The 17,916-nt window shown below is 47.5% G+C and overlaps 2 protein-coding genes across 2 annotated transcripts in view; one reads left to right on the top strand and one right to left on the bottom strand.

Moving 5' to 3' along the window:
* Positions 1–1,162: 1,162 nt before the first annotated feature.
* On the bottom strand, positions 1,163–6,508 carry PRDX3 (peroxiredoxin 3). The gene is made up of 7 exons (XM_062496444.1): positions 6,470–6,508; positions 6,299–6,377; positions 6,074–6,215; positions 5,206–5,341; positions 2,897–3,000; positions 1,926–2,091; positions 1,163–1,354 (listed from the first exon to the last, which is right to left on the bottom strand). Exons 1-7 carry the CDS (start codon positions 6,503–6,505, stop codon positions 1,301–1,303), a joined length of 717 nt encoding a protein of 238 aa, XP_062352428.1. The 5' UTR covers positions 6,506–6,508; the 3' UTR covers positions 1,163–1,300.
* Positions 6,509–13,899: 7,391 nt separating this feature from the next.
* GRK5 (G protein-coupled receptor kinase 5) overlaps positions 13,900–17,916 on the top strand; it is a 146,822-nt gene continuing 142,805 nt past the window's right edge. Inside the window, exon 1 of the mRNA XM_062496049.1 lies at positions 13,900–13,951. Within this exon, the coding sequence (XP_062352033.1) occupies positions 13,900–13,951 (52 nt within the window). The remainder of the gene's footprint in view (positions 13,952–17,916) is intronic.

Genomic DNA, 17,916 nt, shown 5'->3' with positions numbered 1-17,916 from the left:
CGTGGCCTCTTCCCTTTCCAGCGGATTCCCTCGGGAAGGCAAAGCCGAGGAGCCGGGCTGCAGGGAAACCCTCCGTCCTCCATGGGATGGCAGAGAGAGGAGAAGGCCAGGCCAGGTGAAGGTCGGGGTGCCACGGCCCCCGCAGGCACGAACCGGTCAAAAACCAGGTTTATTGGGAAAATTCCACAGTTACATTTCACAAAACAATCAAACACCGGGACTGAAAGCATTTGCAAGTAGTGGAACCTGGAGCATCGACAGGCACAGCACCGTTTCAGTCTCAATTATTCTTTGTTACATTGGAGCATTGATCCCCATTATAAAGCTTAGGACTCAGCCACCTTGCTCAGAGGGACAGAAGATGAAAAACAGAAACCCTCTGAGTGTTGTACCGATCCATGCAGCCCCCCCAGGACTTTGTGTGCAGGGGCTGCTCCCCACAGCAGCTGTGAACAAAGGTGCAGGACAGAGCTGCTGAGGCAATGAACACATCCCATTCCTTCAAAACAGAGAAACAGGGCTCAGGGGGAAATAGAAAGAAAAGCAAAGCACCACACCTGCTGCTAGGTCACGTTAAGATTATTTTATTATAGCTAGAGGTGCTACATCAGTTTAAAGCAGTACAAGAGTCAAGCAAATTCAAGTGAAAGAAAACTTGCCATTAAGCTCCAGTAAGTGCACTGTGGGGGTTCAAGTTTTTACCATCTCCCAAAGAAAATTAAAGTTCATACTTTAGTGCTCCTGACGAGCTCCACTTTTTTTTTTAATGGCACATATTTACATTCTTTCCATGTTTTAGTGCATTTACACACACAACCAATTATTTTTAATTATTTTTACTTGTTACATTCATCTCTTCCTCTGCAAAATTAATTAAAAACAAACCATGTATCAAAATTTTATCCTTGTATTGTACAAAGTTGGTTTGTTTTTTTTTTTGGACAGAATTTTATGTTGTATGAGACAACAAAATGCAGGACATTTTCTGGCCCAAAACTAGTTAAAGAAAGATGGAAAAGCCAGCAGATGGCAACTGTAACTTGTATACTCATCACATTCAGGAAGATGATTAATGGTCGCAGAAATCCATGAAACTGAAGTTGCAGAAGACGGGGGAAAGCCTTAGTTTTACCCTTTTTAAAGCAAGACAAGGGAGTCAGTAAATATTTCAGCATTTAATTTCTTCTTAAACATGACAAGGTGAGACCTTTTATTTTTATTATTAAGTTTTACAATCACAGCTGTTTTCCTAATGTCTTCAGTGGACAAAACTAAGAGTTTTGCCTACATATTTGAGTGTTTATTTATTCACTTTTTCAAAATATTCTTTGGAACCTTCTGGGCTTGGTTTGATCTGTCAAGAAAATAAAGCTTTGTTATTACTTGTTACAATATAATAAGTACAATGCAACTTTAGTTATTACAGGTACGATTAAAAACATTACAGATTTGACACTTTATCCAAGAAAATCCATGCATGCTTTATAAAAACAGTAATCTATTTCTGTTTCTGGACTTTAAAGACAAAAGCCTAGATTTGGCTTTCTGGTTGAAAGACAAAAGCCTAGATCATGTACAACTCCCGCTTGAAAATTTTAAGTATAAACCGCATTTTTCCTGTTAAATTACAATGCATTACTTAAGTAAAAAAATTGAACTCGTTTAATGGAGAGTCCAAGTCAAATTTGGAGTTTGAACACAATCTGCATCTCCTAAAAGGAAACCAGTAACTTTCTTCACAGAAATCCCATATTGTGAATCAAACAAACTAAACTGGCCCAACCGATAAAAGCTTTGTGTTTAGACAACAGGAACAGATTCAGTCAAGCACCTCACGTGGAGTGGATCCCAGCCCTCCAGACAGGTACAAACAGGCCACTGCCTATCTTTAGGAGGGTTATATTTAGCCCTGAGCAGGCACTCACCGTTGGGGAGTTTGGAGTCCAGTTAGCCGGGCACACCTCTCCGTGTGTCTCCACGAACTGGAAAGCCTTCACCAGGCGCAGCGTCTCCTCCACGCTGCGCCCCACGGGCAGGTCGTTGATGCTCAGGTGCTTGATGACCCCGTTTGGGTCAATGATGAACAGACCTCTGCAATGGAGCAGGAGTTTAGGGAAGGCAAAGCACGCTCCAAGGCCGAACACAAGGAACTGGATGCACAATTTCAGCAAGGTAACTCCTAGTTAATGCATCGGTTAGGAGCTAACTACAGCATTTGGTATCTTGTTAGCAAAGTGATCTGCTGCTAAGGTACTGTGAAGTTACAGAGTATGCATAGGAACTAATCAATCCAGGCACACAGAGCATAGGGAGAACAATGTTCCACCTGTACTTCAAAACTGAAAGCAGGCATCCTGCCCACATCTTTTTTGTTAAATCTGTAGGTACTGAGCGAAGAGCTGCTTGTGCATTATGCTACTAAACTAAATCCCGTTGCATACAAGCATTTGTGAAAAACAAAGTCCCAATCTTACCATATTAATTAACTTAATCTGTCAGTAAACAAATGTCAAAAGTCCCTGATCAAAAGAGATCAGGAACTGAAGGTCTCCTAGAAAGACTCCTACCCAATCCACAGTTTCTCAGGGACTACTATGGAAAAAAATTATCGGAAATTGCCCTTCTAGGCTGCACTTTTTCCTTAGTGACCCTTTTCCTCTCTCTCAGAGAAGAAGCGCTGGCTTTTCCCTCATAGATTTTCAGAGGCCTGAAAATTCTCAGCTTCATGGCCACAATGGCCAGGTGCCCCTTTCCTAGGGTGGGATCCAGCCACGCTGCAGCAGGAGACATCTCACAGTCTTCACTTGAAGCCATTTCCCTGCAGGAGGGGACAGTGTGCCCCATGCTGGTTAGACTGGGTTGTGTCACAGCACAGCTACCAGCAGTGGAGCCTTACCTCAGTGCTATGCCAGGCCCTTCCAGCAGCACCCCATAATCACGGGAGATCTGTTTGGTGAGGTCTGACAGAACTGGAATATTCATTTTGCCCAAACCACCGCTCTAGAGAACAGAGTAAGATTCCACTTGGTTACAAAAAGCTCCAATGGGATCATTCTTCCTGAGCTGCTGGATTCTGTGACCTTGAGGGCACAGTAACAAAACACAACCAGGGCATCTGCTCCAATAAAATAACCAAGTGTGTGTGGTGTTGCTTGGGTTTGCTTTGTTTGTTTGTTTTGAAGTAGTCAGAAACAGTTTGTTTCTTTAGAAAGCGAAAATTTCTTTTGCACTGAGCATTTTAGAACTGTTTATTTTGGTGATAACAGCTACCAAAAATTTCCAGAAAAACTTCCTTTGTATCCTGTTCAGGAGCTTTACATAGAAAAAGTTATACTGCATATTTAAGTGCTTGGAATTAAACAGGATTAACATGGTGGGGAGGGGAGGGGAGGGAAGGGAAACAAACCTGTGAACAAACAAACTTTGGAGCACACACCCGATGAGGAACAAATGAGGGAGCTGAGGATATTTAGCCTGGAGAAAAGGAGGCTCAGGGGTGGCCTTATCACTCTCTACAACTACTTAAAAGTGGGTGTAGCCAGGTGGGGGTAAGCCTCTTCTCCCAGGTAACAAGGGACAGGAGAAGAGGAAATGGCATCAAATTGTACCAGGGGAGGTTTATATCGAATATTATCAAAAAAATTCTTCACAGAAAGGATTGTCAGGCATTGGAACAGGCTTTGGAACAGGCTTCCCAGGGCATGGGAAAAAAACATGTTGGATGTGGCACTTGAGGACATGGTTAGTGGTGAACATGGTGATGGTGGCGGTGAGTTGGGACTTCATGCTCCTAGAGGTCTTTTCCAACAACAATTCTGTGATTCCAAACACAATGCTCCTACCAGCATACTAAGTATGTCAGAGTTCTGCTGCTCTATTAAGTGCACTTTTTTTTTTGTTTTGCCTCTCACAAATCAATTTGAATACTATTTGAAGACCCAAACAAGATTTCTTTCAGTTTTGCCACATACTGAGACTGCAAGAGAGATAAGCTCTCTAACCTTGAAACAAGGCTGGAATTTGTTGGCTTTGCTATTCTTGGCATCACCAGTGAATCACTGTGTAATCTCAGCCACTCAGACCCTGATCCTACAAACACTTGTCCCCAACAGAGTTCCCTACACAGAGATTTGAGCACAGATGTCAGAGAAACCAAGGCTTCAGCTTCTCTGGGTGTCAGTTTCCTGCCTGTGCCACCATGGAATTCTTTCCACCTTGTGCAGGGTGCTTTGAGTTGGACTCGATGATCCTTGTGGGTCTCTTCCAACTCAGAACAGTCTGTGCATCTGTAAAATAGTATGTGCATAACTGACATACCGTGAACACCTTTGGGATAAAGCTGTGAAGATAGGCCACAGTCACACTGGTGAGCTTTGAACAAAGCATGCAGAAAAGAAATACCCTTGACAGGCTCAGCCAAGGTGTATTAAATCCAGCAAACTCTCTTCCCTTCCCTGCATATTCCAGTGATGCCAGAAGACCCTGCACTGCTGTCCACACAGGCTGGGACTGATGGCATAGGCACTTTTGCACCTTCCTGGGACACCTGTGGTTCTCTACAACTACCTAAACCAGGGAGATGCTTTGTGTCATCAAAAGCATGTATTTTTATGTACATCTGAAAGAGGCTCCCCTCCAGGAAAAGGCTGTCTTCATCACTTTCCTTTCTTAAAAAAAGCTAAAATCCTCCACTTGTACTGCAAGAGTGGAACCCTTTCAGCAAGTGAGTTAATGATACAAGTGCTCTAATAAACTGGTGGTTCCTTTGCTTCCAACCTGAAGCCACCTCTGCTGGGTAACTGTCAACAGTAACAACTGAACAGCTGCTGCTTCTTTTCTGTGATAGTTTTTGTGCACTATCAGCTGTCACAGGCACTTTGGGACATACAAATGTCCCACAATGACATATAAACTGAGCATTTGTCTTTTGAGATAAATGTACAAGGATGCAACGCTATCAACATAACCATCATCACAACAAAACAAGCTAAAAGCCCAAACCAAATAATTAAGAAAAACAGAACAAAAACAAAAGTCAGAGGTCAGAATTATGTCACCAAATATAGAAGTTGATTGCATACAACTTTAGGAAATTATTAAAAATCAGGATTGGCACAATTATTTATTCAACTCCTCTCCTCTGGAGCTCTTGTGAAAAGAAACCAAACCAACAGAGAAAGCCCTAAAAAGATACTCCATTCCTACCTTTCGTGGTGTGTTTATCCAGGCCAGATGACTAAAATGAGAGTCCACTGAAACGGCCACCACTTCACAGTTCACGTCACGAAATTCATTTGCTTTGTTGCTAAAAGCCACAATTTCCGTGGGGCAGACAAAGGTGCTGGTGAAAAGACAGATCAGGTTGTAATAATTCTGCCATCCTCTCTAGAGAAGACTCTCGTGTGTGTTTCTAGGCATAAATGCAGCAGAGTGTTTTCTTTAGACTGATAATTTTAGCCATGTTTCCTGCTCATGATTGGTTTCAGTCTCAAACTAACAGTCAGAGCCACACAGCTGGGACACCAGTTACCTTCTCTGAGTTTTAGACAGATTCCTTATAAAGACGGAAAAACTGTCTCAACTAGAGACTCTCCAGAGAGATTTTGGAAACTATAGCAGAAAGATCTGCAGGTTAAACCCTTCTCCATGTGCCCACATGCACCAGGATGCTCTTGGGGATTCAAGTCTTCTGAGCAGACTGACCCCCATCCTGTCACGTTTTGCCTTGGAGCCATGTAGCTGCAGTTCTGCTAGCCTTGCTGCTTCAAGGACAGAGTCTCCAAGGCAGCTGCAAACTGCAAGGAAATGCCCTCACCCCTGCGATCTGACTGTAACAGGAACCACAGCCAGCTCCTGATGCAGTCCCTGCAGCCAGAAGATGCTCTCCAGCCACCTTATCCACTGCTTTAACACACAGCGGCCGTGTGCCCCCAATCTTATCACTCACGCTCTAGAAACAGGCACATCTGCTTTGCAAGAGCGACCCAAATCGGGCAAAACCAGAACGACCTGCAGGGCTCGTGATGACCTTCAGCGGGGCTAGAAGGCCCATCGGGGAGAAAACCGCACTCACAAGTCCAGGGGGTAGAAGAAGAGAACCAGGTATTTCCCCTTGAAATCATCTAGGCTCAGCTCCTTGAACTCTCCGTTAACCACGGCCGTTCCCTTGAAGGACGGGGCGTGCTGGGTCACCGCCGCGGCGAACCGCGAGGAGCCTGCGGAGGGGAGAAGGCAGAGCTGCGGGCCGGGCCCGGGGGGGGGCCCGGGGATCGTCCCCCGCCCAACCTCCCGCACTTACCGAGGCTGAAGGCGCGGCGGGGGCAGGCCGGGGGCCGCGCCGTCCCCCTCCTCCCGGCGGTGGCGGCGGCCACGGGCACCTGCGGGGACAGGGAGAGGGAGGGAGAGAGAAGGAGGGTGAGGGCGGCGGGGCCGGGCGGGCGGGCAGGCCCGCGGGCGGTCCCTCACTCACCGCGGCGCGGAGCAGCCTCCCCAGAGCGGCGGCCATGTCGAGCGGCGGGCGGAGCGGGGCGGAGCGGGGCGGGAACCGCAGAGGGGCGGTGAGGGACCCACAGGCACCCAGTCGCGGAATCGATCGGGTTGGGAAGGGCTGGTGGGACAGGGGTGTTCAACCAGAATATGGCACGGAGGAGGGCCGCGTTTAGTCATTACTTGAAGACTTCCAGGGACGGTGACTCCACCATCTCCCTGGGCAGCCCATTCCAATGTCTAATCACCATTTCTGGAAAGCAGTTCTAACTAATGTCCAACCTAAACCTCCCCGTGCACAGCTCGAGCCGTGTCCCCTTGCCATTTGTTACTTGGGAGGGAGTTGTGGAGAGTGACAAGGTCCGCCCTGAGCCTCCTCCCGGCTGAGCTGCCTCACCTGCTCCTCACAGGATTTGTGCTCCAGAGCCTTCCCCAGCTCCGTTCCCTTCTCTGGACCCGCTCCAGAACCTCAGTGTCCTCGCAGGACTGCGGGGCCCAGAACCAGACACAGCACTCGAGGTGTGGCCTCAGCAGTGCCATGTCCCCAAAGGTGTTCCCCGGGCTGAGCCCCTCGGCCCTGGCCTCGCAGGGGTGGGTGGTGTTTGCTGTGTGCTGGCAGAGCCCAGCTTGTGCTCAGAAACCTTCCACAGACACGTTTACAACTGGCTCTGACTTTGTTGAACTCACTCTGATTATAGTTACAGAATCACAGAATATTCTCAGTTGAGAGGAATACACGAGGGTCATCAAAGTGCAGCTCCTGGCCCTGCAAAGGACACCCCAAGAATCACAACATGTGCCTGAGAGCATTGCCAAACACTTCTTGAGCTCTGTCAGGCTTGGTGCTGTGCCCACTTCCCTGGGGAGCTCGTTCCAGCACCCAGTCGCTCTCTGTTTTTTCTGAAACCTGGTGGTTTTTCTAATACACAACCTAAACCTCTCCTGACTCAACTTCAGGCCGTTCCCTCGGGTCCTGTCACTGATCACAGAGCAGAGATCAGTGTCTGTCCCTCCTCTTCCTCTCACAAAGAAGTTGTAGACTGCAGTGTTTTGTCCCCTCAGTCTCCTCCAGGCTGAACACACCAGGTGCCCACAGCCACTCTTCATACAGCATCCCCTCAAGGCCCTTCACCATCTTTGCAGGTCCTAGCTTCTTTCTTTGTGTTCCTTCATCTAAACACTTAAACCAAGCTGAACCCAGTTTCTCTTCTGGGTTTTAGTAATTTCTGCTTTCATATATTTATTAATATCCATGACATTTTAGAAAGAGCAGACCTTGTGAATTAGAGAAGAGCTTGGCTCTGCTAGCAGGAGAAGCTCAGCCACCAGCATCGGGGGACAAAGACAATGGCAGCCAGAGCAATGTCAGCTACCCCTGGGATGAACTTAATGAATGCTAAATCTACACTTCTGAACTTACTCCCGGTTCTGATCCATCTGCATGTTCCAGTCACCTCTGTAGTAGTGAACCCTCTGAGCCTTCAAAAGAGGGAGGGTTGTGTTCAACCTGCCTGTTAGGGTTGACAACTGGCTGGTATTAACTCTCTACTATGACTAGGAATTGTTTGGGCTAATATTAGTTGGTGGTGTCCAAAAGTGTGCTGAGATCTTTCTGGGCATTTAACATCATGGCAAATTTCAGTCACTGGCACCTTGAATTTGTTAATCCAGATGTAGCCAGTGACAGCTGGAAATGTGGCTCTGAAAATCTTCTCCAAAAAAAGGTAATTCCTAGCAGACCAGCCAGAACAATGTTATCTACTCAAAACATGAAAGTGGGAGCCAGTAAACAATTTGTACATTAGAAGGTGTGTCAGGTAGAGTGTGGATGAGCTGTGCCCTAGTCTGCAGCCTTGGATTAGGAGAGGGAAGGAGTGATTGTGGAGATTGCGACCAGGGTGGAGGTGTGGGAGCTATTTGTGCTGCTGCTGAGGGCTGCAAGCGGAGCAGTGAGCAGTGAAGCTGAGCCTGGCACACCTGTGGAGCAGTGGCTGTGGGTGGAGAGCAGCAAAACCATCAGCCATTACCTGGGCTTTTTCTTTTCAGAGCAGTACAGGATGGCATGACTGCATTTGTGTCTGAAACCTGTCACATGCCCTCGGTCACGGAGACCAGAGACGTGCTCACCCAGACAGTGCCCTGAGGCTGGGCAGCAAATTGTGTGCCCAGGGGTGGCTCAGTTTCTTTCCCTCAGCTGCATTGTGGCATCCAGAAAAGGGCTGTTGCTCGGATTTCCTGAGGATGGCTGTCTGATCCACAGATGATTATTCATAAAACTTCTAAGTTGATGTATTCAAAACCGATGCCCTTCCCCCCATCCCCGGAAAGTTATATTTGTTTAAAACTCTTTGTTTAAACTCTTGGCTTGCAGGTGGGGAAATATTGCTCATGCTTTGTTATGGAGGCAGCATAATTCAGCTTCTCAGACCTCTGTGCAAAAGCTTGAACTACTGCCATTTAATAGGGGGTATTTTCCATTTTGCTTTTGCAAAATGAGCATCCCTGCAATCTGAAGATGGACCTTGTCACTGCCAAAGTGCACCTGATAAAAGTTGCTCCTTTTCCCTCAGCTCTGGCTCTCCTTTCTCCACAGGTTAGAGCAGCTGCTAAACCTGGTTTTTGTTGACATCCAAAGCTCAAAATCAATCTACCGAGTGATACCATATGCACATCTTTTTCCAAACCTTGTTGGTTGTCTCCTTTGCTGTCTTTAAGCCTGATTCAAATTGAGACGTGAAGCTGGCGAAAGACTCTCCAGGAATTTCAGCAGGCTTTAAGTTGGTATACGAGGTGCAAAGTAGTCCATAAGGTGCTTGAATAGATAATGGGAGATATGAATGTTCTTTTTGATCAGGGTACTTCTCTGCCTGCTCCCATTTTGTGCATCTGTTTTCCTCTCTGGGAATAGTTGACTATGTCTTTCACTGAAAAACTACAAGATTGATAAAAAATACTAGATAATGGTTGTGTGTTTTTTCCATTATTGTTTTGTAAATGTTAGATTTTAAAGACCTCTGAAAGATCATCATTCACACAACAAAATTTTAGGGGAAAAGTAGCTGTTTCTCTCTAAACTTGATGAAAGGGATCAGCAAATCCCAAATCAGAACTGCTGCAGTGGATCACTGAGTGGCAAATTCTGTGCAGAGTATGGGATACATATGTCTGCGTGTTTAAAAATAAAACTTGCTCATCTTCTAGAAGGTTATGTTATTCCATGTGCTCAAATGCTGTAACAATCATTTGTCCTCTACCTTGAGGAAGTAGATAGCTGAAAAAGAGGCCGGGAAATGGAAAAATAAAAAATAAAAAAAAAAAACAGAGGCGTAAGCATTTTTATCTAAACCAAAGCAAAAAGTTTGGCTTAGGCAACACGATGCATCACCCCGTGACTGTTGGTAGATGGCAGCCTCTGTCCTTGCACACAGGGGCGCTGGAAAATATTCCAGCTGCCTGCAAATGCTCTCGCAGGCCTGTGTGCTCCCACCTGCTGATACCCAAGCAAGAGAAAAAAAATTGCCCATTTGTAGCAATGAGTTTCAGAAGCAATTCCAAGCACAGTCCATCTTAGGGCTAATCATGAACAGGCTTTATTGCATGAATTAAGTGTTAGAACATGGATTAGAACCTAACCTGCTGTTAGGTTAGGTTTCTAATTGATGAGTATAGGCAAAAGCCTTTCTGACATCTGGTTCACCGTGGGTCTTATCCTTGCCTTTCGAGGCGGCCGTGCTGAGGCCGAGTGGCTTTTCTCTGGTGGCAGGATAAAACTGGGTGTGTTGCCGCTGTGTTTCTGGCTGGAGCTGTGCGAGCCCACCCTGCCGATGACTCATCCTTCGAGTGGCTCAGAATATCACACTGTGCCTTGCTGCTTCCCTGTTCCTATTACACTGATGCATTGGGTCTCACTCGGTGCTGGCGTTTCATTTACAAACCTCGCTTTTCCCATAAAGGAAAGATGGCTGCCAGCCCTGCTTTGCCCTGATGTTCAGCGCTTGTAGGTTTTTAGGAGCCTCTCTTGAATGACTTCAGATGGAAATTTTAAAGCACGTTTTTAAAGCACCTTAGAAAGCACATTTTTCAGAATATGAAATTTTTATGGTAGCCTCTCCCTTTTTTTTTCTCCCTTCCAATATTGGTTGCTTCTGCATATGATTCAGACTAAATTTGCCTTTTCCTCCTAGCAAGTGTTAGATCAGGATATTTAGGCCAGCAAAAGAGACCTGTGTTCCTTCCCTGCATTCCTTCCCTGCCACCCTGTCTTTTAGTCCACATATTTCAGCACCATTTTACAATAGTGAATAGAGTCAGATAAGGAGTGGAACAGATTTACAGGTCTCCTGTTTCCTTCTCCCTCACTCACAGAGAAGCTGACTGTTCCATTAAATCAGGTGTGGACATAGCTTGAAGTCGAAGGACGGTGTCACCACAAGAGAAAACAGACACAAATAAATCTAACTCTTCCTAATTTTTTTTGTTGGTTTTGTGAACCAGTTGTCCCAGGTGACATGAGAATGAAGATACTGAGAGCTGTGAAGCAGTTGTTAGGCAAGAGTCCAAATGCTGCAGTTTTGGTTTTGGTTTTGGTTTTGCAAAAGCCAACTGATGGACTTGCTGTGCAGTGGAATTTGCTCTGGCAACACGTGGGGAGCCTCATCCATGAAAGGGGCCATCCAGCTCAGGCCTGTGTCATATATCAGGGGTTTAATCAGGCTTTAAAAATGCAGTGGAGAAAAAAAGATGCAGTGAGGACTACCCACCTTGATTTTGTTTATCAAAGTAGTGCTAGTGAGTGCTAGTGAACACACCTCCTTCCATGTCCTAGTGCACCACAGTGAGTCAGATTTATTAGAAACAAGGGGGAGTTTGTTATTTAACACAATATTGAAAAACAAACCTCTCCATTGCTCTTCCCGATAAACATGGAGTCCAAATCGCTGCTGTCGATGTAGATGTGTAACTAAGACACGCATGAGCAGAGCTCAGTTATCCCCCCTCCGTGCACTCAGCCACATTTATGTGGCTGCCTCTGGTCCACTTCGACGTAAAGCCGTGCAGCTGAGCTGGAGTAACCCGTGTGGCAGCAGCACACACGCTGCTGCCTGGCTGTCCCCGCTCCTGCGGGGGCTGGCTGACTGTGCCTTTGGTTGCCAGGATCGTGGAGCGCGCCGGAGCTGCGCCGCTCACGAACACTAGGTAGCTCCGTGGGATTTCCAAACTCCAGACAGATCTCTCGTAACTCTTTTTGATAAATAGGTTTGCCCTTTCAAGAATTAAATATGTGAAACTATACAGGACAACATCAGTGTGCTGGAGTCATACTTTTGCCCCACAGGGCAACACTGTGGGTGACTCCACATATCTAGAGGGTACATGCAGATATTAGATAAAAGAGGAGCAGTAGAGTTGTTGGGTGCACGTGCTGATTTCCAGTGCAACTCACACTTGAGCTCTTCAAGATCTGCCCTCTTCACTCAGGCATCTCTATGAAAATAACTCTTCAAACACAGTCAGTGCTCCCTGTGGAGTCTCCCATGAAGGTAAATCCCTCCCCAGTGATCAGTCTCATCCTGAGGTGCAGCAGGCACAGCAACATAACACTGCTGCTGCAGTGAGTGGTGCTTCACAAAATGGGCACTTAGACACATGCCTTCATTTGTCCTCTGGAGAGAGGAGTTGCTTGTAGCGTTAAAAACATTGTGTACAATAAAAGTTCTGTCTTCCACCGTCAGCCACGTTGTGATGTTTGCAGTGTCCTTATGATGATCATTACTGGTGGGGCTGGGCAGGGATGTGAAATGCACTTAGAACTGAGCATAATCTGCTCTGTTTACATCACTGCTTGCACAGAAGAGTTCAAACAACAAGCAGGGCAGATGCTCTTTAGGAGCCTCATCTCTGTGCTAAGGCTCTGGTTTCCAGGAAGCAATTTCTCCCTCAAGAATTATTTAATCAGAGAAAAATCTTCCGGTACTTACAGACACACTGCTGCTGTATAGAACTTGTATTACAAAGAAAGTAACTACAACATGGAAGGCTCTGAAGGCTGAATGTTTTCCTGAAGCTACAGGAGAGAGGCTGTGGAAGATTGTACATAGCACTGCCACCTGCTATGCAAAATAACTTTCAAAGGTCAAACCTTTGACACTTAATCAGGTACAAAAGGCATTTATTGTAGCAATTTTACCCCCGAGGTATTATTCATTAAATGCATTTCTCATCTATTTCCTATGTTCAGAAAATGTGTTCTAGGCAGTCTGCAAGCTCTGCTATTGCAAGTCATTTCTGTGTGGCTGTGGAAATAAATAAATTGGTACAGAAAAAAAAAAGTAGTGTCTATGCTCCACTTACAAAAAGGTGCATGTTAATTTCATTTACTTCATGTGGATTTAATCAATGCAAATACAGATGGGGGAAGAGTGTCAGTGGGAGTAATGGGTTGTTTTTATTCCTCTTTCATTGCTTGACCTGATGAATCGATCTACCCCGTTGCTAGGAAAATCAGAATCATGCTGACATGAGCATCTGTCCTATGCAGACAGGATAGAGTTTATGTTGTAATCTAGCGCTTAAAATTCACAAACTTTCCACAAGTGGCTGATGCCTCACACAGCTCCTTACAAGGTGAGGACAGTGGTGTGGCAGAAGAGAAGGGGTTCCCTCGGGTTCTTCCGTAGGGGGCTTTTGAGATCCCGAGAAAGGCGAGAAGCCACGGCCCGAGGAGAAGGGTGGGAGGGTGGGGGGAGAAGACGTCTGCCGGGTGTCGGCGAGCCCTTCCCAAGAGTGCGGGCACCTGCGGGAGGGTGACTAGCGCCAAGAGCCGGGCAGGACAAGGGGAGCCCGGGGATGTAGCGGGATGGAGCCTGGCGGGATGGAGCGCGGCTCCGGGGCCGGGACCGCGGGAGCCCCGCGCATCCCCGGCGGCGAACACCCACCCCCACCGGCCGGGACGCCCTGCCCGTGCCCCTGCCCGTGCTCTCGCCCTCCCCGAGCCGCACGGTGCCCGTCCTTCCCTGGGCACCCTGCTCGGCTGCGAAGCCGGCGCCAGGTGCGGCGGGGCCGCCCTAGGACTACACGTCCCGGCGTGCCCAGCCCGGCGGGGCCGGCGCCTGCGCGGGGCTGCGGGGCCGCTCCGCGGTGCCACACCCCCGGGGAGGGAGGCAGGAGCGCCCGAGCCCTCAAACCACCGGGGGAGCCGGCGGGGCGGAGGATGGAGTAGCGGGGCGCGGCGGAGCAGGCAGTGCGGGGAGCGCCGCCTCCGCCCGGGGAGCGCGGGGGAGCGGGCAGGCGGGCGGGGATGATGCGCGGGGGGACAACGCGCTAGGGGCAGGAGGCGGGTGGTCGCCCGGAGACTCCGCACCTCGGAGTGACGTCCTGCTGCAGTGCCGCTGCCTGCGCTGCCCGAGCTCGTCAATGGAGCTGGAAAACATCGTTGCCAACACCGTTTTGCTGAAAGCCAGGGAAGGTGAGAGAGCGGCGAGAGGGGAGAGGGGGCTGGAGCATCCTTGTCGCAGTCGCCCCTCCGCGGAGCGATGCCCGCGGGGTGCGGGCGGGCGCCGGTGGGGATGCGCGCCGGTCCCGCCGGTGGCGGCTGTCGGAGGTGCCGGTGTGGCTGTGCCGGCGTTGGAAAAGGCTTGTCTGAGACAGAGCCCCGGTGAAAATGAAAATACCGCTGTTTTTTCCCTGTGCGCGGGGGTTTGGGAAAGGAAGTGAATGAGATTGCGGAGATTACAATATTCACCCATCTCTTCCTTCCCCCTTCCCGCCTCCCCCCCCTCAAATCTGGTCCCACAGATTGTGCTATTTCAGCGTCTATTGTTAAAGGTCAGCTGCAGATGCATTCATTCAAAAGGGCTTAGCAAATCTGCAAATAGCTTTCCGCGCCGTGTGGTGAGACCGGCAGGATCGTATCGCTTCCCCGTACAGTCATTGCCTTATTCGGCGTTATTAGGTGAGATCATGTTGCTGCAAACATGCCCATTGTTGAGAGCGTGTTTGTCCCCAGCCGGAGCCGGGCAAGAGGGGCTGGGGGCTCAGTCCCCGCCCGCGGGTGGCGCGGGGGTCTCCGAGCGGGGGCTGTGCCCCGCGGCCGCCGCCGCGCTCGGGCACCGGGGATGCTCCGGGCGATGCCGGAGCCGCCGCTGCTCGGCGCGGAGAGCCCTGAAAAGACGCTCGGCTGCCGGCTGCGGCGAGGGAGACCCGGCAGCATCCCCGTCCCGACCCCGATGGAGCCGAGCCCCGACAACCACCGGTGAATCGGGCTCCCGGGGCTTGCTTTTCCCCCGTCGGGAGCGGACGCGGTTTCCTCTCCCCGCGGGGGCGGAAATCCTCCCGCGGCTGCGGGGCGCTGGGCACGGCGGGGCCGGGGCTCGGGGCTCCCCGCACAGCCCCCGTCCGCTCGGAGCATCCCTCCGGATGGAGCGGGAGCGCCACGCACAAGCAACACGTCTTAGGGCTGCGGCGTCGCTGTCAAGACGCGATCGCCTTCTGTCTGCTCCAGCCCATTTTTATGTTTGTGTTTATTTACTTGCTTGCCGCCTCAAATAAGGCATTTTTCCAAGCCCTTGCTCCGAGTTTCTTCCCTGAGAGCGCTTTCTGGACCAGGCGTTTTTAGGTGCGGTACAACCTGCAGGCAGTCCGTTCTCCGCTGTCCGCCGAAGCGCTGGAGCTGCCTGCGAGCGAGGCTGGGCACCGCTTGGGTGAGCTTCAGCTTCGACCACTCTGAAGCTCTGGAACTACGAGTAAAGCAACGTTCATTTTCTAAGAGAGATCAGTCGAATAGTCCACCCCTGGAGCGATCCTTTTGCTGGGAAAATAACTCAGATTGTAAAATACTGTTTATATAACTCACAGGCTGTTGAACTTTTGAGGCTTAGCTAAAGAGTAAAGTCCTGAGATCCTCCCAAAAAAAGCTTTACAAATATTAAGGGCAAAGGTGTTATCCCATTCAGCAGATCAGTGAATTTTAACTTTTTGACTTTTGATGGACATCTTTTATTTTCTGTAGTCATTTTTCACGTTGTTTAGGATGCAGTTGTTGCTACCAGTCATAAAATGCTGGTTCAGATTTCAGTAGACCTTAGGAATACTTTAAAAGACTGGCATTAATTACAGTTATTGTGTGTTGTTTACAGAGAGCCGATATTTTAAATATGCCGCTCAGTTTTATGGTCCTTTTCTACCATTCTCAGGAAGATGGTTACAGTCATGTTGTTTATTGTGTTAGAGTTGTATTAAAGAAGCTGTTAGCTATAATCCAAATGGCAGAAATTTATCAAGATTTCCTCCAAGCTACATTCCAACTGTTCTTTAAACCATGCATGAACCTCCAGCAACATTTTTTGGAGGCCTGGTGCTAATTTATTTTAGAGCCTTTTTTCTTTTTTTTTCTTTTTTTTTCTTTCTTTTTTTTTGGGGATATGAATTTTTTTAAAATGAAGAACAAAGACAAATAGTGTACCTGACACCAGAGCCACAAGTATTATTGCTGCATGAGATACAGGCTGCCACACTTCAGTTATTGTTGCAAGCTGCTGTGAGTAAAGTTGTTTTAAAATTTGCAGCAAGTAATGTAGGCGGTTTTCGTTGCAGATGAAAAAGGCAGACAACATATGTAAGCAAGTTAATGTATTTGAGATTATGGTATCTAAAAATAAGTTTGTCCAGGTCCTGCAGACTCCATCAATAGATTTAGCTGGGTGAGCGTGTAGCCTAAGCCAAGTACATGCCTGTGTGTTTCCACTTGTGGAGTCAAAATTAAAAGCTGTATTAGCTCAATCACATGCTGGTCGGTGCCTGCAATGTGGTCCTTAATCTTAGGAGAAGAAAAATGATGGGATCCACTCTACAAATGTTAGTAAAGGCAGAAGTTTTGTCAGGATTGCAAGAGGTACGCGAGCCTACTCTCAGTAGCAAAGGGAATATCAGAGGTTTAGGTAGAGCTGCAGTGTAAAATTCAGCAGTGAGGACGTTTAAAGAGTCGGCTGAGTGGCCACCACAAATGTTTTATAGCAAATATTGGTTTAAATTTTGCAATTCTCTTGCTCTGGCCTTGGTAGCCTTTTTTTTTTTTTGTTTGTTTTGTTTTGCCTGTGATCCCTTGTCTAAGTTCCTTCACCCCTCATGTAAAGTGAGCTTTTTTAGCTGAAATACCAGGGGGCAAGTTTTATAACTGCTACACAAATACTTGCACTTAAATCCTGATGATCACAATGAGAAGCACACCCAGAATTAACTGATGCCATGTGATACATGAGTAATCTTATTAGAGCAACAAAAAGAGTAAATGTGGTTCACATACAAAAATGCATTTCAGTGAATAATTTAGAGCAGAGAATAAATTTTAGGAAATTTTAATATTTTTGCAGAATATGAAGGCTTTGACACAAAATTACACATAAGTTACTTGTTATACTCAGAAGTCTGTCAGTTTGAACATGTAAGATTGGAGATATACTGCATTTGAAAATCTATTCATTATTTATTAGGAGTAAATTTATGCTGTCTCCTCAACTATAATTTCTCATTTCTTGAATGCAAAGTCCCATTTCACAAATCGCTAATCCCTTTTCAGACTGAATAGAAAATACATCTGGTTTAATTATAGGAAACAAATAGGTATTTGGGAACTATCTAGTATTGCCTGGGGAGAAGAATAAGCTAAGAAGGGAAGACAAGAAAGATGAGAGTAATAAAAAGAAAATCAAAACAATAACAATTGCAGTCATTTTGGGTTGAGTAAGAACCTCAGATTAGGAGGTGATAGAACATTTATCTGGATCTTCATGGCATCACAGAATGGCTGGGTTGGAAAGGACCTTAAAGATCATCCAGTGCCAGCCCCTGCCATGTGCAGGGACGTCTTCCACCATCCCAGGGTGCTCCAGGTTCCATCCTGGCCTTGGACACTGTCAGGCATCCAGGGACAGCCACAGCTTCTCTGGGCAACCTGTGCCAAGGCTTCACCTTCCTCAAAGGGAGGAATTTCTTCCCAATACCCCATCTAAACCTGCTCTCCATCAGTTTAAAGCCATTTCATGACCTTTATTGTCATCAGCCTGCTTGTTCCTGAGTCTCAGCAGTGGTGTCTGAGGCACAGAATCAGCCAGCCATGAGTCCTGGAGATCCACCACGCTGCCAGCAACGAGTCCAGGTTAGGCAGTGAGTCCCAGTTCACTTTCCCAATTTGTGGTTGTTTGACAGAGGGCATCATCAGAAACAAGGAGCCAGGAGAGACCAAGAACTGAGTCTGCCAAGGTCTCAGAGGGACTTCAACAGTCCTAATCCAGAGAAGATTTCAATTGTACCCACAGAGTCTTGAATTTACCCTTCCTTGCCTGTCAAAAGCAATAAGCTGATAAAAGACAAGTCTTTCAAAGATGCTGAAAATTAAACTACAGTGTTTGTATGAAAAATAAACAGTATGGTCTG

This window comes from Cinclus cinclus, chromosome 7 (genome assembly GCF_963662255.1).
Source record: "Cinclus cinclus chromosome 7, bCinCin1.1, whole genome shotgun sequence".
In the NCBI taxonomy this organism is placed as follows: domain Eukaryota; kingdom Metazoa; phylum Chordata; class Aves; order Passeriformes; family Cinclidae; genus Cinclus; species Cinclus cinclus.
Note: the sequence above shows the minus strand (reverse complement) of the source record. Positions and strands in the feature narration are given on the sequence as shown.